The 24,741-nt window shown below is 44.2% G+C and overlaps 1 protein-coding gene across 2 annotated transcripts in view; it reads left to right on the top strand.

Annotated features, from left to right (window-relative positions):
- Positions 1–23,239, top strand: part of LOC135505950 (EH domain-containing protein 3) — a 46,299-nt gene extending 23,060 nt beyond the window's left edge. For both annotated transcript variants that reach the window (XM_064925230.1, XM_064925229.1), the window contains 3 exons: positions 12,341–12,753; positions 20,289–20,453; positions 21,028–23,239. In XM_064925230.1, the coding sequence (XP_064781302.1) occupies positions 12,341–12,753; positions 20,289–20,453; positions 21,028–21,558 (1,109 nt within the window). In that variant the 3' untranslated portion in view covers positions 21,559–23,239. The remainder of the gene's footprint in view (positions 1–12,340; positions 12,754–20,288; positions 20,454–21,027) is intronic.
- The last annotated feature ends 1,502 nt before the right edge of the window (positions 23,240–24,741 follow it).

Genomic DNA, 24,741 nt, shown 5'->3' with positions numbered 1-24,741 from the left:
TTCATTCCACATTCAGCCAAAGTCCATCACCCACCCGATAGCCCACAGTAATCACCCAGCACGGCCCACCCCGGCCGTCAGCACTTTCCTTTGGGCTGCCAGTGTGTGTGTGTGTTGCAGTGGTGTGGTGGCTTGTGTGTCTGTGGCTCTGTGTTTGGTGAGCTCACGGTCCAGTCGGATTAGGGCTCATTCAGGAGAGCAGAGAGGAGAGAGGAAGCAGAGAGAGAACCCAGCTTTAGAGCTATACACAGGGAACATGGAGTAGTCAGAACCAGAGCCCCTACATACAGAGCAACTCCAATGTCGTCACATAAGCACAAATGTCCAGTAAACTGTGTAACATCATTTGTGCCACAACCAAACTCAAAAGAGCTTATGGAGACAAATTGTATGCAGCAGTTTATGCAGAGTTGGCCTATGTTGTCATTGAATGTGTATTCAAATGTAAAGCTTAGCATTTACTAGTGAAATCAATCCCTGTTTTGGGACTACTGGAAATGCTTGAATGACTAATATGCTGAGGATCTTACTTTGTATAGTCAAGTAGTTCCTATTTTATTAGACCAGAGGCACAAAATTGTGCCTACATGTACTTTCAAATTCACACTGCTGGTCGAGTATCTAGATTCTAGAGTTAAAGTATAGGGACTCTAACGTGGCAACATCAAAAGCCTGTGATTGCAGGTTACTACTTGTTTGTCCGCGTATTCTCCCTATAATTTGGCCCGGTTGTTATTGGTGATACACTTGTGCCTTTCATGCCCCTAAAGCATTCATAACAGGAAGTGAGCGTGTCCCAAAGCCGATGTTAACCAAGTGGCCCTTAAAAACCACTCTCGTGTGTTATAGTGGGTATTCATAAAATGTACTCTTGGACTCAGTTTTGAGTTTGCTGGCGATCTCAGGGTGTTTTCACATATGCAGTAGTCCTCTTTAAAAGAAACAATCTCAGTCCTCTTTAAAGTGAAGTCTGTGATTAAAAAAAAGTGATATAACTCAGTTCTCTTTGCATTCACATTTGCTATCTTTAGAAAGGAAGGCTCGTGCTATCCGGGATATTTGGGACGTCCCTATGCTAAATCCTAACCCTAACTGTAACCCCTACCCTTACCTTAACCTTAACCCTTACCGTAACCATTTTAAATGACAACTTCAATGGGGTACCGTCAGAGTTGTGATGTCCCAAGGATTCTGGATTGCACGGACCTTGATTTTGTACCTTCCCTATGTTGTGATTCTCACCGAATGTCTTTGTCTTCTGACACTATTCAAACCCCATAATCGAATAAACAGAGTATGAAGTTTTCTTAGCTTATACTAGATCACATATTGCAAAAAATTATCAGAAATTCGTGTCAGTACAAAACTCCACACATATTTTGGAATTTCTGTGCATCCTTGACAATCGCTTATCAATATCCAAAAACATTTATTTTCCACCAACCTGCACATCATCATGTTCTTGATTTAGTGGCACCAATGTAAGAGGTTATGGCAGGGGAAATAGTGTTGCGGTAGTCTAGTCTGTCGTGCGGGAATAATGACAAGTGAACCTTGGGGAGCTTTGTGTTCACATTGCCTTAAAGAGCACTGGACCGCGGAATTCAAATGAACTGAACCCACCTCTCGAGATGGTCTTAGTTCGGTACGCTTCGAGGGATCTTTTGAGGGGTCTGAGTTCTTTGGCGTGTTCACACTGAATAACAAAATAAGCGAACCACATTGAGTTCACCAAAAATATCTGAAAAAGACCAAGTGTGTAAACACCCTCAGAGAGTTGGATAACTTTGAAGCTCTTTTCCAGGTACAGTTTAAGCATACACTTTACATCAGAAGCTCTCCTCCCAATACAATTAATATATTACATCACTGATAATGTCGAAATGTTCTATCCATAGCATCAATGAAGGCTGTGGTCTTCCTGCCCCTGTACATTCCTATTAGGAGCAGAGAAGTCATTAGGGCAGGCTGGACCTGCTCTCTCATTAGCCTCTTCCTGTCGGTCTCGCGTGTAAAGCTGCCCGTGTCTCGGCCCTGCAGCCTGAAGCCCTGGTCTGGAATCCCTGGACTGCTGCCTCCCTCTGGCTGACTGTGTGTGACGCTTACAATCTTATCTCTTGCCCTCTCATTCTCTTGCTCTATCTCTCCCTCTCTCTTCTCTCTCTATTTGTCACTCACGTGCACATACACTAATGTGAGCACACAAACACTCTGTGTTACAGTATGTGTGATGGTAGATCATGGCAAGCTGTGCTCTCTCCCATGCTCTGGGTCAGGCTGCTCTCTCCCTCTCGTTAGTGTGTTAGTGTGATGTTCAGATGTAGCACTCCTAATGAGAATGGCTGCCTGGCCGTGTGTGGAGCCTTAACACTGCACACCAGGTTGGGTCGCACTGTGAAATACTTGCCTTTTGCAATTGGGTGTTACAAGATAGCAAGATAGGCCCTCAGTGTTTGTCTCTGTAGAGACTACTTTAAAACCCAGGACCATTGTTTATAACAGGTATATAAACCTTTCTGTTAAACAGCTGTAAGCTTAATGTGGTTTGGAGATGTGGGTTGTTGAAAAGATGCTTAACAAGTGTAATCCTTTTAGAGCAGACAGGTGCATGTGTGTGAGTGTCTAACATGCCTGTATGTGTGTGTACTGCGTGCACTTGCTGCTGTTTTTGTCTCCTCTCCCACTGCGCTGCGCGTTGGCCTGACAGGGCCAATTGGATTAATGCTGAATAATGTGTGTAGCACAGCTTAGGATCCTACGTACAGCACCGTAGTGGACAGAACCGGGGATACTTTTCACGGCTTGTTTTTGTCTTAGGATTCCTGGATCAGTGGACAAATTAACATAACATCACTCATGACCACGTTTATGTTGCAGTCATCAACTGAGTAAGATGGCTTGTGTCAAACATTTAAGAGAGAGTGGTGGGTTTGAAACAGGTTAAAGTTGAGGGACAATTACTGCTTGATACTTTCAAGTACCTCACAGAATTATCCTTTAGTGCCAGTCGCAGCTAAGTAGTAAACAGGGCATATCTCTGTTAACTACTTCAGTCCCAGAGGCCGGACGACAGTTGGCCAGGGACAAGTACTCATGTATGGGGACTGGGGAGGGTTGGCACAATAAGTAATTGTATTACTTTGAATAGAGATATGGCACACCGTCCCCCTTCATGGCAGCATGAGTACAAGGAGGGTGACCATCTGTGTATGCTTAGAACTGAACCATAGGATAGAGAAGAAGCAGGTTTCTTAAAAACACAGACTTAACTGGCAGATGGGCAGGATAATGACCTCGGTAAGGATGCCCAGAAGGGACAATTATTAAAAAAGTCTCTAAGCCCACACACTGTGTGCCATATCCTTGTAGACATAGAGAAATGGAGAGCTGGTTTGTTTATGGGCAGCCATCGCTAATACCCCTGTTGTTTTATCCTTTGGTTAAAAAAATATATGAAAAAAGCAGTATAATAAAAGTTCGTTAAAAAGTAATTCAGAAAATGACTTGGAGCTTTTTAATCATGTATCTCCAGTATTATTATTTTTCAGGAACTCAGTCGGGGTCTCAACTTACAGTTGCCAGTTAGAATAGTAGAATAAACAAGGTGCAATTTCGAAATTGGTTTGCATGTCATCAGTTTTTCTTGTGTTATGTCAGTCACTGATAGTCAGTTAATTGATAGTCAGTTAGTGAGCAACTGCGGCCCCTCATGATGAGGTGAACTGAGTTTATGAAGTCTTTATAAACCATTTGCATTTTCAGCTTGCTGATTTTGAATCTAACAAAGAGATCCACAGTCTCTTCTTAATTTATTTATTTACTAAGTGGTTTCCACCCTTTTAAGTTAAACAATCGTCATCTTCAACAGGGTGCATGCCTGCCCGAAGTAGATCATTGTCTGATTGTACAGTGCTTTCACAGCCAAGGGCCAAAACTGAGTTCCCATGTCAACCAGTAACACAGTTAAACTTCTGATGGCCAAGGAGTCAGAAGTACAGCACTAAGAAAGACATGGAGACTATCCCTTACTTTTGTACTGTCATTGAACTGTGGAAAATGACAGATTCCTGGATCTGATATTCCATTCCAATCACTCCCTATGGCTTCTAAAGCCCAAGTGTAGGCAAAGTCATAGAGCTAGCTGATTGTGTGTTCAGTTCAGTTCCAAGTCAGTGATGTGAAGAAAGTGGGAGTTTTGATATATAATAGTTCTGACACTTGTTACCTTTGGATTGACTTTGGACCTTATAAAACATAGTCACTCCTTCCAGCTGATTTGGAAGCAGAGCATACAGAACATTGGCTCCAGGTTTGTTAACTATTGTATGCCAAGGTATACAATTCTTTATTAACGCATATAGTCGTCACTTTTAATTTTTAGTTAAACTACTTAAAATATGGTAATGTCTTAAAATGTTATTCTACCATGGCTGTTCACCCACTTAAAATCAATATGTAGAACAAAGTCCCCCACTCCAATGTGTTCCCATAGCAAATAAATGGAGGCTAAATTCACCTTACTCACAGTCAGCACAGCTATGTGTGTGTGTGTGTGTGTGTGTGTGTGTGTGTGTGTGTGTGTGTGTGTGTGTGTGTGTGTGTGTGTGTGTGTGTGTGTGTGTGTGTGTGTGTGTGTGTGTGTGTGTGTGTGTGTGTGTGTGTGTGTGTGTGCGTGCGGAGCCTGTCCTTGCCAACTGGACTCAGGGGTAGATGTAACATAGAGGAAATCAAATCTGGGACACTCCAATTAGTATGATATCTTAAGTTTCGTATGATATGTATTCATTTGTGGATGTCCATCATCCATTTCGTATGATATGTCACAAATTACAATTCATGTGATATTTTAAGACTTGCAGTTCTTACAATATGTTATGAATTGCAATTGATACAATATGTAACACATTTGCAAAATGTATGATATGCTACAAATTACAATTTGTTGTGGCTAGGTGGCTATAATGTTAGCTAGGTAGCCAACGTTAGTTAGGTCTTGGGTTAGGGGTTAAGGTTAGGGTAGGAGTTAGGTTAAAGGAAGGGTTAACATGATACCAAATAGTAAGTACTTGCAATGTTGACATTTAGTTAACATTTAGTTAACATTTTCTGTGATGGTTCTTGACGGTCTCTGTCTGAGGCTTGCCCTATAGTGTGAATGGTATGAGTATGCATATATTTGCCATCTCTGTCTCGTTCCCCCCTCTCTGGTTTCTCTCGTTGCTATGGTAACCCCACAGAATATATGTTTTCAATCAAAATGGTCATAAATGAAGAGAAATATCTGTCTGGGAGTGGTCTGAGTGGGGAGGTGGAAACTGGAAACTAGCTGTTATTGGCAGAGAGGTTTGGAACTCTCTTATTGGTCTATTAACTCATTTACCACCTGGTGATGTCACCAGGCAGGCCAAAACTACATCCCAGCAAAACAGGCAGACATTTCAGGCGGTCTTTTCAAACAGCTCTTACACTAAAAGGGCATCAATTTCACAATTTCACAGTATTATTCCAACATCATAGTGTGGAAATATATATAAAAGACAGGAAAATCTCATTTTTGACTGAACTAGGTCTTTAAACATTTTGCCTTCTATTCTACCAGGACCCTGCCTGTGTTTCAGTACTGGGAGGTGCATTACTAGACTGTATTGTGTTTATCATAATGTACACCCATACGTCTCCATCTCCACTTGAAGCACTGAACCCCAATTTTCTTTTCCTTAATTTCATTTTCACCTCTGTTTGTGTCTCTCTCTCCCCATGTACAGCTGCGAATGAACATGGACCCGGCTATAGCGAGTATCGTAAATGCCCATATGGAGGTATTGTAGTGAAAGCACAGTGTTAACCAATGCAGCTTGCCTATACTACTACTGTAATGGTTTTCTTGTGGGGAAAGAGAGGCGGACCAAAATGCAGCGTGGTTAGTTTTGTGCATCTTTAATAAAGATGAAAGTACGACAATCTACAAAACAAGAAACGTGCAAAAACCAAAACAGTCCTATCTGGTGCAACAAACACAAAGACAGGAACAATCACCCACAAAACACAACACAAAACAGGCTACCTAAATATGGTTCCCAATCAGAGACAATGACTAACACCTGCCTCTGATTGAGAACCATATCAGGCCTAACATAGAAATGGACAAACCAGACACACAAAATAGAATGCCCACCCAGCTCACGTCCTGACCAACACTAAAACAAGGAAAACACACACGAACTATGGTCAGAACGTGACAACTACTCTATAAACCCTATGGAGTTTCTGCAGTGCTGCGTCAAGCCAGACCTGCCATGAAATAACTGGGTTCCCTGACATTAACCTCTATTGTTCCCACATCGTTTTATAATCCCTGCCAACCAGTTTCACTGCTCTTATTGTCCTGCCCATTATTCACGTATAGTCTCTTACCTCCTGTTCGGCTGCCTATATGTATCAAAGTCCCTGCTGAGGCGAAGGAGCAATAAGACGTAGTGTTTAGTTCATTTGAAGCCCTTACAGTAAATGTTGATCCACAATATCTTTCGGGTAAATCTAGTCAATAAACTCGAGAGAAACACTAGAACAGGAGTATGAAGTAGTAAGTAGGTAATAAACACCACCACCCTTGTAAGAAAAGGTAAGATAGATATATTGTCCATCCCTACCGCAGGTAACAATAAAGCGCCATAGTGAAACTGCCAAATCATCAGTCAGGGATGAGGCCTATGCGTCTCCATCCCCCGTGTCGGCATGGGATAACATCCTTCCCTGGAAACATGGCCATGGGTGCCATATTCCATGCCTGTGATTTGAGCAACATTAACACACTAATCACAACTTCTGGTGCGGTCTTCAATTCTGGGAATTCTGTGGACCTCTTCCCCTTCGCTGTAAGTGCTCCAAGGTAAGGAGGAGCTCTGCCTAGCACCCCTGGAGTTGGAAAGATTGAAGAAGGTGCTTCAGGAGGCAGGTGATAGATGGTAGGCATATGTGTCTTGATATTGAAATAATCAGCTTCTCTGCAAAAACACAGTTGTAGGTTGTGTTGTTGTGTCTATGATGTGTCTGTGCACAAACAATCAACCTGAAATGGAAGTCCTGGGTGGTCATCTTAGTATTTTTTCAACACTGAACAAAAATATAAGCACAACATGTGAAGTGTTGGTCCCATGTTTCGTGGGCTGAAAAAGCTTTATTATCTCACAGATGTCTGAAGTTTTGAGGGAGCATGGAATTGGCATGCTGATTGCAGGAATGTCCACCAGAGCTGTTGTCAGGCATTTGAATGTTTATTTCTCTACCATAAGCCACCTCCAACGTTGTTTTAGAGAATTTGTCAGTATGCCCAACCGGCCTCACAACCGCAGACCACGTGTAACCACGGCAGCCCTTCACATCTATCTTCTTCACGTGTGGGATCGTCTGAGACAAGCCATCCAGACAGCTGTGGGTTTCCACAACCGAATCATTTCTGCACAAACTGTCAGAAACCAACTCAGGGAAGCTCATCTGCATTCTCATCGTCCTCACCAGGGTTTTGACTTGACTGCAGTTCAGCGTCGTAACCGACTTCAATAGTCAAATGCTCACATTTGATGGCTAATGGCACACTGGAGAAGTGTGCTCTACACGAAGGAATCTCAATTTCAACCGTATGGGGCAGATGGCAGACAGCGTCGGCTGACGGCTGATGTCAATGTTGTGAACAGAATGCCCATCGTGGCGGTGGGGTTATGGTATTGGCAGGCATAAGCTATGGACAATGAACACAACTGCATTTTATCGATCGCAATGTGAATGCACAGAGATACTGTGATGAGATCCTGAGGCCCATTGTTGTACCATTCATCTGCCGCCATTAGCCTGATAATGCATGTCGCAAGGGTCTCTACACAATTCCTGGAAGCTGAAAATGTCCCAGTTCTTCCCAGACATTGATGAGGAGTGGGAATACATTCCACAAGCCACAATCAACAGCCTGATTAACTCAATGCAAAGGTGATGTGTGAGGCAAATGGTGGTCACATTAGATACTCACTGGGTTTTTTAAATCCACACCCCTACCTTTTTTTAAGGTATCTGTGACCAACAAATGCATATCTGTATTCCCAGTCATGTGAAATCCATAGATTAGGGCCCGATTCATTTGACTGATTTCCTTATATGAACTGTAATTCCGTAGAATCTTTGAAATGGTTGCATTTATGTTTTTGTTCAGTGTATTTCATAGTCCTTTCAATTGTCTCTCTTCTTTCAACTCAATTGTGTGTTCCTCACAGATGCTTTCTTTCTCAAGGTACCCATAACCTGTATGTTCATGTATTGTCCTCATAATGCTATAGCATGTACAGTGGCAAGAAAAAGTATGTGAACTCTTTGGAATTACCTGGATTTCTGCATAAATTGGTCATACAATTGTATCTGATCTTCATCTAAGACACAACAATAGACAAACACAGTCTGTTTAAACTAATAACACGCAACCAATTATACGTTTTCATCTTCATTGAACACACTGTGTAAACATTCACAGTGTAGGTTGGGAAAAGTATGTGAACCCCTCGGCTAATGACTTCTCCAAAAGCTAAGTGGAGTCAGGACTCAGCTAACCTGCCAGCAGCATACCACCCTGCATACCACTGCTGGCTTGCTTCTGAAGCTAAGCAGGTTTGGTCCTGGTCAGTTCCTGGATGGTAGACCAGATGTGTTGTTGGAGGTCCAGTAGGAGGCACTCTTTCCTCTGGTCTAAAAAATATCCCAGTGCCCCAGGGCAGTCATTGAGGACACTAACCTGTGTAGGGTGCTGTCTTTCGGATGGGGCGTTAAACGGGTGTCCTGACTCTCTGAGGTCATTAAAGATCCCATGGCACTTATTGTAAGAGTAGGGGTGTTAACCCCGGTGTCCTGGCTAAATTCCCAGTCTGGTCCTCAAACCATCATGGTCACCTAATAATCCCCAGTTTACAATTGGCTCATTAATCCCCCTCCTCTCCCCTGTAACTATTCCCCAGGTCGTTGCTGCAAATGAGAACGTGTTCTCAGTCAATTTACCTGGTAAAATAACGATTAAAGAAAACCTGGAGTTCAATCAACGATACAGTGAAATACCATCACCATCCAATGGGAACTCCTCTGTCATTTCAATGGCATTCAAATAAGCTGTCATACTTATTGATGTCTACCACTGACATCTTGTCAGTGGGAGACTTAGCTACCTTCTTCACTACAAATACATGCTTTGGGAATGGACTACTCATCATCTGAGAGTAGAGTACATTTTCATTTCTCTGCGGGTGAAATCTGTTTTCCCCCGACGGCTCTCCTTGTCTCCTGGCTTCTGGGATCACTGCCTTCAGATTAGACAGCTAATTGCTCCATTAGATTAGCCATCATTTGGGGGATTCTCTTTATCTGTGCTGAAACACCTCTGTCTCTATCTATTTGCTGCTGGCAGGAGGAGAGTAAAGTGGTTCAGTTACCCACTTTGTGTAAAGCACAGGAGGTTGGTGGCACATTGATTGTGGAGGACGGGCTCATGGCAACGGCTGGAGCGGAACCAATAGAATGGTATCAAATAGTGTTTTCGCTGATTTTCAACCTCTCCCTGTCTGAGTCTGTAATACCAACATGTCTCAAGCAGACCACCATAGTTCATGTGCCCAAGAACACTAAGGTAACCTGCCTAAATGAATACCAACACGTAGCACTCACGTCTGTAGCCATGGTGCACATCAACATCATTATCCCAGAAACCCTAGACCCACTCCAATTTTCATACTGCCCCAACAGATGCACAGATGATGCAATCTCTATTGCACTCAACACTGCCCTTTCTGACCTGGGCAAAAGGAACACCTACAGTATGTGAGAATGCTATTTATTGACTTCAGCTCAGCATTCAACATCATAGTGCCCTCATAGCTCATCACTAAGCTAAGGGCCCTGGGACTAAACACCTCCCTCTGCAACTGGATCCTAGACTTCCTGACGGGCCGCCCCCAGGTGGTAAGGGTAGGTAACAACACATCCGCCACACTGATCCTCAACACAGGGACACCTCAGGGGTGCATGCTCAGTCCCCTCCTGTACTCCCTGTTCAATCAGGACTGCACGGCCAGGCACGACTCCAACACCATCATTAAGTTTGCAGATGACACAACAGTGGTAAGCCTGATCACCGAAAACGATGAGATAGCCTATAGGGAGGAGGCCAGAGACCTGACCGTGTGGTGCAAGGACAACCTCTCACTCAACGTGATCAAGACAAAGGAGATGATTGTGGACAACAGGAAATGGATGACCAAGTACGCCCCCATTCTCATGGACGGGCTGTAGTGGAGCAGGTTCAGAGATTTAAGTTCCTTGGCGTCCACATCACTAACAAACTAACATGGTCCAAGCACACCAAGACAATTGTGAAGAGAGCTCGACAAAACCTTTTCCCCCTCAGGAGACTGAAAAGATTTGGCAAAAGGTTTTACATCTGCACCATCGAGAGCATCCTGACTGGTTGCTTCATTGCCTGGTATGGCAACTGCTTGGCCTCTGACCGCAAGGCACTACAGAGGGTAGTGCGTACGGCTCAGTACATCACCGGGGCGAAGCTTCCTACCATACAAGACCTCTATAACAGGCGGTGTCAGAGGAAGGCCCTAGAAATCATCAAAATACTTCATCCACCCTAATCATAGACTGTTCTGCCTGCTAGCACCAAATCAAGGTCTAAGAGGCTTATAAACAGTTTCTACCACCAAGCCATAAGACTCCTGAACATCTAATCAAAGGGTTACCCAGACTACCCCCCCCTCCCACACACTTCTACGCTGCTGCTACTCTCTGTTATTATCTATGCATAGCCACTTTAATAACTCTACCTACATGTACATTTTACCTCAATTACCTCAAAAACAGGTGCCCCCGCACATTGACTCTGTACCGGTACCCCCTGTATATAGCCCCACTATTGTTATTTACTGATGCTCTTTAATTATTTGTTCATCTTATCTCTTACTTTTTTTTGTATTTTCTTAAAACTGTGTTGTTGGTTAACGGCTTGTAAGTAAGCATTTCGCTGTAAGGTCTGTTGTATTCAGCGCATGTGACAAATACAATTTGATTTGATTTCAAATACATCAAACACATGGTTTCCAGGTGTTGTATGCCATTCCATTAGCTCCGTTCCAGCCATTATAATGAGCTGTCCTCCCCTCAGCAGCCTCCTTTGGTGTAAAGCCTGTTATCCAGCCAGTGAGGCCGAGGGTAGGTTAGGGGAGGCTAGCGCTCCAGCCCCTTGAGGTCAGGCGGCTAATGCTTCGAGGAGAGGAGAAGAGGGTCGTGAAGCTATATGCTGAGTCACACTGTCGTGTCCTGTCCTCCTGTCCTGTCATGGCCTGTCATGTCAAGTAGTGAGAACTAAGTGCAAATCAAGCAGTGAGTTCAAGATATATTAGCACGGGTTTAAATAAATAATGTCATCATGTTATGTTCTCACTGGTAAGTGGTAAGATACCAAATGATCAACCATTACCTCATTGTGTTCAAATGCCTTTCAGCCTCTATCTTAACATGTGGTTCTGTTCTCTTTTGTAATTGATGACTTGTCATACTCTTGAGCAATAGCCCTTCCAAGCTCACAACACTCTTCTGGTTACTTAGCTGGACACCACTGGGCCGCCCTGGTCTTCCAACAGTCTGTTGTTCTGCTGGTTGTTGACCCTGCCTTTCTCCTGCCTCTCTCCCACCCCTGGCTCTCTCCCACCCCTGCCTCTTTCTTGCTTCTCTCCTGCCTCGCCCCTGCCTCTCTCCCACCCCTGGCTCTCTCCCACCCCTGCCTCTCTCCTGCCTCTCCCCTGCCTCTCTCCCACACCTGCCTCTCCCCCGCCTCTCCCCCACTTCTCTCCACACCTGCCTCTCCCCTGCCTCTCTCCCACTTCTCTCCCACACCTGCCTCTCTCCTACCTCTTGCCTGCCTCTCTTTTCTCACTCCTACTTTTCCTCTGCCATTCCCCTGCCTCTCTCCTGCCTCTCGCCTGCCTCTCTCTTGCTTCTCTCCCACACCTGCCTCTCTCCTGCCTCTCCCCTGCCTCTCTCCCACTTCTCTCCCACACCTGCCTCTCTCCTGCCTCTCGCCTGCCTCTCTCTTGCCTCACTCCTGCTTCTCCTCTGCCATTCCCCTGCCTCTCTCCTGCCTCTCGCCTGCCTTTCTCTTGCCTCACTCCTGCTTCTCCCCTGCCATTCCCCTGTCTCTACCCTGCCTCTCTCCTGGCTCTCCTCCATCCTTGCCTTTCTCTTGCCTCTCTCCCACCTCCCCAACCTCCCCCACCCTTGCTTCCCCTCACCCCCTACGTGTCTAAAGGCTACGACTTCGCCGCCGTGCTGGAGTGGTTTGCAGAGCGCGTGGACCGCATCATCCTCCTCTTCGACGCCCACAAGCTGGACATATCAGACGAGTTCTCGGAGGTCATCAAGGCCCTGAAGAATCACGAAGACAAGATCCGGGTGGTTCTAAACAAGGCAGACCAGATTGAGACGCAGCAGCTGATGAGGGTCTACGGCGCACTCATGTGGTCGCTGGGGAAGATCGTCAACACACCCGAGGTGATCCGTGTCTATATAGGGTCATTCTGGTCGCACCCGCTGCTCATCCCCGACAACCGTAAGCTGTTTGAGGCGGAGGAGCAGGACCTGTTCAAGGACATCCAGTCACTGCCCCGCAACGCTGCCCTCAGGAAGCTCAATGACCTCATCAAGAGGGCACGCCTCGCCAAGGTAAGCTCTAACCTCACATATGCATGGACCAACACACGCGTGCAAACACACATTCTCTCACAAAAGTAAGATTGGCTAGTACTCCTAAGCACTATGTTATGTCATTTTGGCCTAACTAGGAAGTTCTCTTTTATTAGTTATTAAGTCTTTTTTCGAAAGAGAAGAAAAGTAATTGTTAAATAGGTATTTTGAATGGAACAGAATCTCCATACAGGAGTTGCTACTGAACTTAATACGCTACCAATCCTGACTGATGAGTAATGAAGAGTAATGACTGCAATTACATCCACTTTGTCAGGGCAAGATAACCTTTCCCTACTGAGCGAAGCTGCAATCCCTGGACATTGTGTGACTGCGTGGTGTGATGGGGGCTGGTACAGTGGTGGTACCAGGGTGCCTTCCCAACTGAGCTACACTTTAATAGAGTCCTAAAGCATTGGTGGCACTAAGAACACAGTCCCACCAAATCAATTATCAGTCACAGGTCACTACTGTTCATTTGGCATAGAGCGTTGATTGCAATTGGATGTAAACAAGGTATGGTAGATGGAGTTAGTCATGGGACAAAACTTGACCTCAGATTGACCATGTTTTTCAAATAATGAGGTGACAAAGTAGCATTGGTATGCTTTTATTGTCTTATGGCGATAAGAAAAATGTGTTACTATATCGATCATATTATTATATTGATGAATAATTTATTCCAAACTAGATTGCAAGGTCAGTGGTTCTGTGATCAAGGCCTACAATCTTTGAATAAAAGGTTCTATCTAGAACCTTAAAGGGTTCTTTGGCTGTCCCCATAGGAGAACCCTTTGAAGAGCCCTTTTTGGTTCCAGCTAGAACCCTTTTGGTTCCAGGTATAAACCTTTTGGGTTCCATGTAGGACCTTTTCCACAGAGGAATCTACATAGAACCCAAAAAGGATAAAGACAGGTCAATCAACACAGTACAGAGTGTCTGTGTTCATACAATCATCCTCACAGCCACTGATGATTAACAATCCGCCTCACATGAAGCTTCTTTCTCCCCAAGGCTGTATTTATGGTATCAAATCAAATCAAATCAAATTTATTTATATAGCCCTTCGTACATCAGCTGATATCTCAAAGTGCTGTACAGAAACCCAGCCTAAAACCCCAAACAGCAAGCAATGCAGGTGTAGAAGCACGGCTAGGAAAAACTCCCTAGAAAGGCCAAAACCTAGGAAGATACCTAGAGAGGAACCAGGCTATGTGGGGTGGCCAGTCCTCTTCTGGCTGTGCCGGGTGGAGATTATAACAGAACACGGCCAAGATGTTCAAATGTTCATAAATGACCAGCATGGTCGAATAATAATAAGGCAGAACAGTTGAAACTGGAGCAGCAGCACGGCCAGGTGAACTGGGGACAGCAAGGAGTAATCATGTCAGGTAGTCCTGGGGCATGGTCCTAGGGCTAAGGTCCTCCGAGAGAGAGAAAGAGAAGGAGAGAATTAGAGAACGCACACTTAGATTCACACAGGACACCGAATTGGACAGGAGAAGTACTCCAGATATAACAAACTGACCCTAGCCCCCAGACACATAAACTACTGCAGCATAAATACTGGAGGCTGAGACAGGAGGGGTCAGGAGACACTGTGGCCCCATCCGAGGACATCGCCGGACAGGGCCAAACAGGAAGGATATAACCCCACCCACTTTGCCAAAGCACAGCCCCCACACCACTAGAGGGATATCTTCATCCACCAACTTACCATACTGAGACAAGGCTGAGTATAACCCACAAAGATCTCCGCCATGGCACAACCCAAGGGGGGGGGGCGCCAACCCAGACAGGGTGACCACATCAGTGAATCAACCCACTCAGGTGACGCACCCCTTCCAGGGACGGCATGAGAGAGCCCCAGTAAGCCAGTGACTCAGCACCTGTAATAGGGTCAGAGGCAGAGAATCCCAGTGGAAAGAGGGGAACCGGCCAGGCAGAGACAGCAAGGGCGGTTCGTTGCTCCAGAGCCTTTCCGTTCACCTTCCCACTCCTGGGCCAGACTACACTCAATCATATGACCCACTGAAGAGATGAGTCTTCAGTAAAGACTTAAAGGTTGAGACCGAGTTTGCGTCTCTGACATGGGTAGGCAGACCGTTCCATAAAAATGGAGCTCTATAGGAGAAAGCCCTGCCTCCAGCTGTTTACTTAGAAATTCTAAGGACAATTAGGAGGCCTGCGTCTTGTGACCGTAGTAGGTATGTACATGTAGGTATGTACATCAGGACCAAATCAGAGAAATAGGTAGGAGCAAGCCCATGTAATGCTTTGTAGGTTAGCAGTAAAACCTTGAAATCAACCCTTGCTTTGACAGGAAGCCAGTGTAGGGAGGCTAGCACTGGAATAATATGATCAATTTTTTTGGTTCTAGTCAGGATTCTAGCAGCCGTATTCAGCACTAACTGAAGTTTATTTAGTGCTTTATCCGGAAAGTAGAGCATTGCAGTAGTCTAACCTAGAAGTGACAAAAGCATGGATTAATTTTTCTGCATCATTTTTGGACAGAAAGCTTCTGATTTTTGCAATGTTACGTAGATGGAAAAAAAGCTGTCCTTGAAATGGTCTTGATATGTTCTTCAAAAGAGAGATCAGGGTCCAGAGTAACGCCAAGGTCCTTCACAGTTTTATTTGAGACGACTGTACAACCATTAAGATTAATTGTCAGATTCAACAGAAGATCTCTTTGTTTCTTGGGACCTAGAACAAGCATCTCTGTTTTGTCCGAGTTTAAAAGTAGAAAGTTTGCAGCCATCCACTTCCTTATGTCTGAAACTCATGCTTCTAGCAAGGGCAATTTTGGGGCTTCACCATGTTTCATTGAAATGTACAGCTGTGTGTCATCCGCATAGCAGTGAAAGTTAACATTATGTTTTCGAATAACATCCCCAAGAGGTAAAATATATAGTGAAAACAATAGTGGTCCTAAAACGGAACCTTGAGGAACACCAACATTTACAGTTGATTTGTCAGTGGACAAACCATTCACAGAGACAAACTGATATCTTTCCGACAGATAAGATCTAAACCAGGCCAGAACTTGTCCGTGTAGACCAATTTGGGTTTCCAATCTCTCCAAAAGAATGTGGTGATCGATGGTATCAAAAGCAGCACTAAGGTCTAGGAGCACGAGGACAGATGCAGAGCCTCGGTCCGATGCCATTAAAATGTAATTTACCACCTTCACAAGTGCCGTCTCAGTGCTATGATGGGGTCTAAAACCAGACTGAAGCATTTCGTATACATTGTTTGTCTTCAGGATGGCAGTGAGTTGCTGCGCAACAGCCTTTTCTAAAATTTTTGAGAGGAATGGAAGATTCGATATAGGCCGATAGTTTTTTATATTTTCTGGGTCAAGGTTTGGCTTTTTCAAGAAAGGCTTTATTAATGCCACTTTTAGTGAGTTTGGTACACATCTGGTGGATAGAGAGCCGTTTATTATGGTCAACATAGGAGGGCCAAGCACAGGATGCAGCTCTTTCAGTAGTTTAGTTGGAATAGAGTCCAGTATGCAGCTTGAAGGTTTAGAGGCCATGATTATGTTCAGCATTGTGTCAAGAGATATAGTACTAAAACACTTGAGCGTCTCTCTTGATCCTAGGACCTAGCAGAGTTGTGCAGACTCAGGACAACTGAGCTTTGAAGGAATACGCAGATTTAAAGAGGAGTCTGTAATTTGCTTTCTAATAATCATAATTTTTTCCTCAAAGAAGTTCATGAATTTATCACTGCTAAAGTGAAATTCATCCTCTCTTGGGGAATGCTGCTTTTTAGTTAGCTTTGCGACAGTATCAAAAAGGAATTTCGGATTGTTCTTATTTTCCTCAATTAAGTTAGAAAAATAGGATGATCGAACAGCAGTAGGGGCTCTTCGGTACTACACGGTACTGTCTTTCCAAGCTAGTCGGAAGACTTCCAGTTTGGTGTGGCGCCATTTCCGTTCCAATTTTCTGGAAGCTTGCTTCAGAGCTCGGGTATTTTCTGTGTACCAGGGAGCGAGTTTCTTATGAGAAATGTTTTTAGTTTTTAGGGGTGCAACTGCATCTAGGGTATTGCGCAAGGTTAAATTGAGTTCCTCAGTTAGGTGGTTAACTGATTTTTGTCCTCTGGCGTCCTTGGGTAGACAGAGGGAATCTGGAAGGACATCAAGGAATCTTTGTGTTGTCTGTGAATTTATAGCACGACTTTTGATGTTCCTTGGTTGGGGTCTGAGCAGATTATTTGTTGCAATTGCAAACGTAATAAAATGGTGGTCCGATAGTCCAGGATTATGAGGAATCAGCCTCCCAGACAGCCAGGGAATCCCTCAACCCCTTCTGTCTTTCTGTCTCTTTCTGTCTCTCTCTCCATCTGGTATCTTATTAAGTTCTAGGTAGCACCGTAAGCATTTCACTGTAAGGTCTACATGTTGTATTTGGCGCACTTGACAAATAAACTTTGATTTGATTTGATCTCCTCCCCCTTTTCTCCATCTTCTGAACTCAGACCAATCCACAGGCCCTAACACCACTCTGTCTCTCTGGGGGCCTAGCCGTGACTAGATGGTGTTGTCACCAGTTACTGTGACGTCTCAGGCAAATTTGAATTGCAGTACAATCTTCTCAGCCCATAGCTAAATGATAGTGTGTGTGTGTGATCAGGAATAGTGGGGAGTGTTTAATTGATGAGGTTGTCAGAATTCCTGGGATGTACTTGGTCTTACCATGTGGTTCCAACTGGATATTTAAACATAAATATCAGCTTCTTGTCCAGTTAGTGTGGAATGGAACTTCATGAGATAGTCATCAGAGAGCAGTGAGACAGAGGAGAGACCGCTCTGATGTAAATTAGAGAGAGAGGGAGATTGGGTAGCATTGATTTGACATGCCACCTGAGCTCGGGAGGTTATTATGTCATAGCCTATACAGCGACTTAACTCTGGGCTTCCTCTCCTATTAGCCCCACACCAGTCTATGTGACTGTTGACCAGGTCCTCTGTTGTCATACAATACAGGCACCACCTCATCTCAACACTTCAGTTCTGGAGATCACACAGCCACAGCAGGATGTCCTGAGGAGGGAGTGTGTGTGTGTGTGTGTGTGCCCGTGTGTGCGTGTTTTGGGGGCTTCCCTGGCCACAGTCCAAGGAATCACCCCCAAACAGGTGGTCACCTTGAGAGGAAATGGTAACGCACCTCCGGCCTCCTCCTGTCCCCTGTCCCCCTATTCCTGGTCCATGGAACCTGGTCCATGTCCTGTCCTATGCCTCTGTCCTGACCAGACCAGAGAAGTGGGCTTCCTCTGCTGTCAGCAGCAGGGTGCTCATCCATCCGCCAAAGGGAAACAGAGGCAGAGGATACAGAGGTTCCACTGAAGGAGCTGGTTACTCAAGTAGTGCCAGCCTGTGCACACACACACACACACACACACACACACACACACACACACACACACACACACACACACACACACACACACACACACACACACACACACACACACACACACACACACACACACACACACACACACACACTATTAAATTGTTTTTTCCTTATCAGTCTCCACACAATACTCCATTATCATGAACCAAAACCTGTTTTTTAGAACATTTTTGCAAATTTATACAAATTAAAAAACTTAAATATTAAATTTACATAAGTATTCAGACCTTTTACTCAGTACTTTGTTGAAGCACCTTTGGCAGTGATTACAACCTCAAGTTGTCTTGGGTATGACGCTACAAGCTTGGCACACCTGTAAAGTTTCTCCCATTCTTCTCTGCAGATCCTCTCAAGCTCTGTCAGGTTGAATGGGGAGCATCACTGCACAGCTATTTTCACGCCTGTCCAGAGATGTTCGATCAGACTGGGCCACTCAAGGACATTCAGAGACTTGTCCCGAAGCCACTCTTGCGTTGTCTTGGCTGTGTGCTTAGGGTCGTTGTCCTGTTGGAAGGTGAACCTTCACCCCAGTCTGAGGACCTAAGTGCTCTGAATTAGGTTTTCATCAAGGATCTCTCTGTACTTTGCTCCATTCATCTTTGTCTTGATCCTGACTAGTCTCCCAGTCCCTGCCACTGAAAAACATCCCCACACATCCCCACACAGAGATGATTGTCCTTCTGGAAGGTTCTCCCATCTCCACAGAGGAACTCTGGAGCTCTGTCAGAGTGATCATCGGGTTCTTGGTCACCTCCCTGACCAAGGCCCTTCTCCCCCGATTGCTCAGTTTGGCCGGGCGGCCAGCTCTAGGAAGAGTCTTGGTATTTTCAAACTTCTTCCATTTAAGAATGATGGAAGCCACTGTGTTCTTGGGGACATTCAATATTGTAGAAATATTTCGGTAACCATCCTCAGATCTGTTCCTCAACACAATCCTGTCTCGGAGCTCTAAGGACAATTCCTTCGACCTCATGGCTTGGTTTTTGCTCTGACATGCACTGTCAACTCTGGGATCTTATATACACAGGTGTGTGCCTTTCCAAATCATGTCCAATTAATTGAATTTACCACAGGTGGACTCCAAACAAGTTGTAGAAACATCTCAACGATGATCAATGGAAACAGGATGCAACTGAGATCAATTTCGCATCTCATAGCAAAGGGTCTGAATACTTTTGTTAATAAGGTATTTCTGTTTTTAAGGTTGAATAAATTAGCAAACCTTTCTAAAAGCCTGTTTTCACTTGGGTTATTGTGTGTAGATTGATAAGGATTTTATTTAATTTGATACATTTTAGAATAAGGCTGTAATGTAACAAAATGTGGACAAAGTCAAGGTGTCTGAATACTTTCCGAATGCACTGTATGTAATCTGTGTTCTCTTTTGAACTACACATCCCATGTTCAGTTCTGCGTTCTGATATAGCACATGCATAACATGTTCTGGTGAAATATCTCTCAGAAATCTCAAGGGGAGTCAGTCGTGTGATGAGGTTATTTTCCCCTTCCCTCTCAGTTCTAGGAAACCCTAAGGAAGGGAAACCTCTTGTGTAGCTGGGTGTGATACCCGTCACATGCTCTCTCATAAAACCATAAAACTGCTTTAAGTGCTTCCTTCCTGTTTGAATGTTCATAATGTTAATTATTTTCAGTTTCAAGGACATCTGAGATATTAGGAGGAACATTGAAGAGCCCTTGGTGGTACAATAGACACATAAACAAAACGATCTTTCTAGCTATGACCCAATAGAAGCTGGCTGCAACACCTGTATGGGTCCAGTATTTGAGGAAGCAGTATTTTTTGTAATTTTTAATTTTTTTAATTTTTTTACCTTTATTTAACTAGGCAAGTCATTTAAGAACAAATTCTTATTTTCAATGACGGCCTAGAAACAGTGGGTTAACTGCCTGTTCAGGGGCAGAACGACAGATTTGTACCTTGTCAGCTCGGGGATTTGAACTTGCAACGCTCTAACCACTAGGCTACCCTGCCGCCCCAGTATATGAGTGATTTTTCGCTGCCCTACTCAGTCTTAACAAACAGTCCACACTGAGTAGACTGTGTAATGCTCTGTGCCCTGCTAGGTCCATGCCTATATCATCAGCTCTCTGAAAAAGGAGATGCCCAGTGTGTTTGGGAAGGAGGGCAAGAAGAAGGAGCTGATTAACAGTCTGGGAGAGATCTACAGCCGCATTGAGAGAGAACACCAGATCTCCCCTGGAGACTTCCCCAACCTCAAGAAGATGCAGGTGAGATAGAAAGATTGGGCTTCTCTTGAGTAAAGCTACGGGTAGGTGTCAAATATGGGCTGGACAGACGACATCATACCATAAATACCTAAAAACCTTGAAATGTAAAATGACTACGAACATGCCATGCCATCACAATGCCATGTTTACCAAGGGAGTGATGGATAAAGCCCACAATCTGTGCTGTTTTCCTCTGATTACTGAGCTAACATACAAACATGTCCTACTGGGACTACTTCGAGCAATGGTGACAAAACAAGCTGCTTTCTGATTGGCTGTGATCAGGAATTAGATCTGAACCACCCCCAGTCCATCTGGGCCTGATGAGCACTTTGTTTTCCTCACTGAGAGAAGCACCAACATGACTTGGCTCAGAAAGTAAGCAGTAGTCATGTTGATCCTTTCTGACATACTGTATCTCTGATGCACAGACCAGGACAGTCATGTATCTTGTTCCGACTCCCTCTCACACAAAACAGAATGTAGAGATGCATCAACTGACCCCAAACTGTTTGTAGTGAGTAAGACACTGCTCTTTTTACCACTTACCTCTTCCCTCTCTTCCCTCCTATAGGAGCAACTTAATGCCCACGACCTGAACAAGTTCCAGCCCCTGAAGATAAAGCTGCTGGACACGGTGGACGACATGCTGGCCCACGACATCGCCGGTCTCATGGTGCTGGTCAGACAGGAGGAGACCAACCGACCCCAGCAGGTGGTGAAGGGAGGGGCCTTCGATGGCACCCTCAACGGGCCCTTCGGCCACGGCTATGGGGAGGGCGCCGGGGAGGGTATCGATGAGGCAGAGTGGGTGGTGGCCCGCGACAAGCCCATGTACGATGAGATCTTCTACACGCTGTCGCCGGTCAACGGGAAGGTGACTGGTGCCAACGCCAAGAAAGAGATGGTGAAGTCCAAGCTTCCCAACACGGTGCTGGGGAAGATCTGGAAGCTGGCTGACATCGATAAGGATGGGATGCTGGATGACGAGGAGTTTGCCCTGGCCAATCACCTGATCAAAGTCAAACTGGAGGGGCACGAGCTACCCGCCGACCTCCCCAGTCATCTCATCCCCCCCTCCAAGAGGAAAATCACTGCTGAGTAGACCACCCCCCCCCACCACACCCCTGCACGCTCACCTCCTCAGGGCGCTGAACAAGAGAGGGAGTGAGTAAGAGGGAAGAAGAGAGGGAGTGGGTAAGAGGAAGGACAGTGAAGGATCTATGGGGGGTGTGGGGGTAAATTTATCAAGGTTGGACAACCACACTTCACCAAGAAACAAAGAAAAGCAGAAACTTTGTGTTTATGCTTAGTGGGAGCAAAGGGATTAGTTTGCTCTTCTGGGAGATGTCTGATTTATTTTTTTTATTTTTTATTGAACTGGGTTGAAGGGGGTAAAGGTTCTGGTTCAAAGTTCAGAGTCGAGGGAACTGATATTGAACTCTGCACCGCCCACATGCCCTATTGTTATACACCACTGAGAGTGTGCTATCTGTGACACAATAACCTGCATTATCATTGGATACATGAACACTGTCTGTTTCTCTCCAGCATAAATGATTTGTGTTTCATTTGTATTTTATTGAGCCTGTTTTGTAGTCTGCTTCATATCTCCCCAGAAAATGGGCATGTTTCAAAAGGATAAACTAATATCAATACTAATTCTTAATAATCCTTCTAGTTATCACTTTAAAACACAATAACGGTCAAATGTAGTGACAGGAATCCTTTTTATAAGTAGGTAGTGTAGGCATATGATATTTTCTTCTTGTGAACAGGCAGCATCCTAACACATGCAGGCCCTTCATAGCCTGACCAAGAGACTGTTACAACTGTATAGCTGGGATATCGGAAATCTAAGAGTTGGTAGACCTTTAAATGTATAGTGTTTGAAATTGCCTTCTAGTAACTAGTATCCTTGTCAAACGTCTGTATGTTTAATACCTATTTAATCTATTATTTAGCATACTTATGTAATTCTAATCACTGTTGAGAGAAAGAGACTTCAATCTTTCCATAGATATAAGGAGGTGAACTGACAATGGAGATGATGTTTATGTCCTGTTCGGGCATTTCCAATTGGACACAGTACAGTATACATACAAATATTCCCTTGTTCATCTGTGCTCCTTGGATGCATAACCCATTAAAAAGCAAAGGTTTCAAATCACAACTCGCATCCAATTATCTTCGATTGCTTCCCTCGATAAATAGCACAAAAAAATACTATAGTTATAGTCTTGCTATACTCTGACGTTCAATTTTCTATCGGCATACAGTGTATATCTATCATAGAGACTGTTCTATGCTCTATATTCTATGATATCCAGTGTTGTAGTTGAGACCACTTCTGGATATTATCCACCATAAATATTATGAAGTCATAATCCAAATACCCTGTGTTCTTGTACCTGATTATTCAGAAACTGAAAGGTGGAATAGGTCAGAAATATATGAGAATTGTATGTAGAAAAGGTCCAGGGCAAGTTTAATTTTGTAGCTATAGTAATACAGTGACAGTTATTATTGGGATCATAGTGAGGGAACACTCATCTGAAAGTAGTTCCTAGGGGAAATTGAAATGTTGAAAGACTATACTGCACAGTATCTAAGGGAGTTTATTCCACTCACACTGTACACAAGTGGTCGGTTTCTTTCCCTGACTGATACTTGCTCTACTTCTCTTCTGCTGTGTATTCATCTGTTGCTGCTGATAGTACGCTAAGTATCCTGTTGTCATCAAATTGAGTAGATCTTGCAACTAATAAAGGTGACAGAGCCAAGCATTTCTCATTCTGGTTCCTGCTTTTGTTTAGACTAATTACGGTAAGAGTCCTGAGTTATGAATCTACAAGATTACTTTTTTCATGCACACCCGTTAGAGATATACAGTACCAGAGATGTACAGTATTATACTACATTGTAGAATAATAGTGAAAACATCAAAACTTTGAAATGCATATGGAATCATGTAGTTACCCAAAAAGTGTTAAATCAAAATATATTTTACATTTGAGATTCTTCAAAATAGACACCCTTTTTGCCTTGATGACAGCTTTGCACACTCTTGGCATTCTCTCAACCAGCTTCATGAGGTAATCACCTGGAATGCATTTCAGTTAGCAGGTCTACCTTGTTAAAAGTTCATTTGTGGAATTTCTTTCCTTCTTAATGTGTTTGAGCCAATCAGTTGTGTTTTGACAAGGTAGCGGTGGTATACAGAAGATAGCCCTATTTGGTAAAAGACAAAGTCCATATTATGGCAAGAACAGCTCAAATATCCAAATAGAAATGACAGTCCATCATTACTTTAATTAAGACAAGAAGGTCAGTCAGTGGAAAATTTCAAGAACTTTGATAGTTTCTTCAAGTGCAGTTGCAAAAACCATCAAGCGCTATGATGAAACTGGCTATTATGAGGACCGCCACAGGAAAGGAAGACCCAGAGTTACCTCTGCTGCAGAGGATAAGTTCATTAGAGTTACCAGCCTCAGAAATTGCAGCCCAAATTGCAGCCCAAATCAATGCATCACAGAGTAAAATCTCAACATCAACTGTTCAAAGGAGACTGCGTGAATCAGGCCTTCATGGTCGAATTGCAAAGAAACCACTACTAAAATACACCAATAAGAAGAGACTTGCTTGGGCCAAGAAACATGAGCAATGGACATTAGTCTGATGAGTCCAAATTTGACATTTTTGGTGTCTTTGGAAAACGCAGAGTAGGTGAACGGATGATCTCAGCATGTATTGTTCCCACCGTGAAGCATGGAGGTGGGGGTGCTTTGCTGTGACATTGTCAGTGATTTATTTTTTAATTCAAGGCACATTTAACAAGCCTCAAATCAAATGTATTTATTAAGCCCTTTTTACGTCAGCCGATGTCACAAAGTGCTATACAGAAACCCAGCCTAAAACCGCAAACAGCAAGCAATGCAGATGTAGAAGCACGGTGGCTAGGAAAAACTCCATAGAAAGGCAGGAACCTAGGAAGGAACCTAGAGAGGAACAAGCCTCTGAGGGGTGGCCAGTCCTCTTCTGGACATGCCGGGTGGAGATTATAACAGTACATGGCCAAGATGTTCAAACGTTCGTAGATGACCAGCATGGTCAAATAATAATAATCACAGTGGTTGTAGAGGGTGCAACAGGTCAGCACCTCAGGAGTAAATGTCAGTTAGCTTTTCATAGCCGAGCATTCAGAGTTTGAGACAGCAGGTGCGGATGAGAGAGATTTGAAAAAAACAGCAGGTCCGGGACAAGGTAGCATGTCCGGTGAACAGATCAA

This window comes from Oncorhynchus masou, chromosome 19, assembly GCF_036934945.1.
Source record: "Oncorhynchus masou masou isolate Uvic2021 chromosome 19, UVic_Omas_1.1, whole genome shotgun sequence".
Classification (NCBI taxonomy): domain Eukaryota; kingdom Metazoa; phylum Chordata; class Actinopteri; order Salmoniformes; family Salmonidae; genus Oncorhynchus; species Oncorhynchus masou.
Note: the sequence above shows the minus strand (reverse complement) of the source record. Positions and strands in the feature narration are given on the sequence as shown.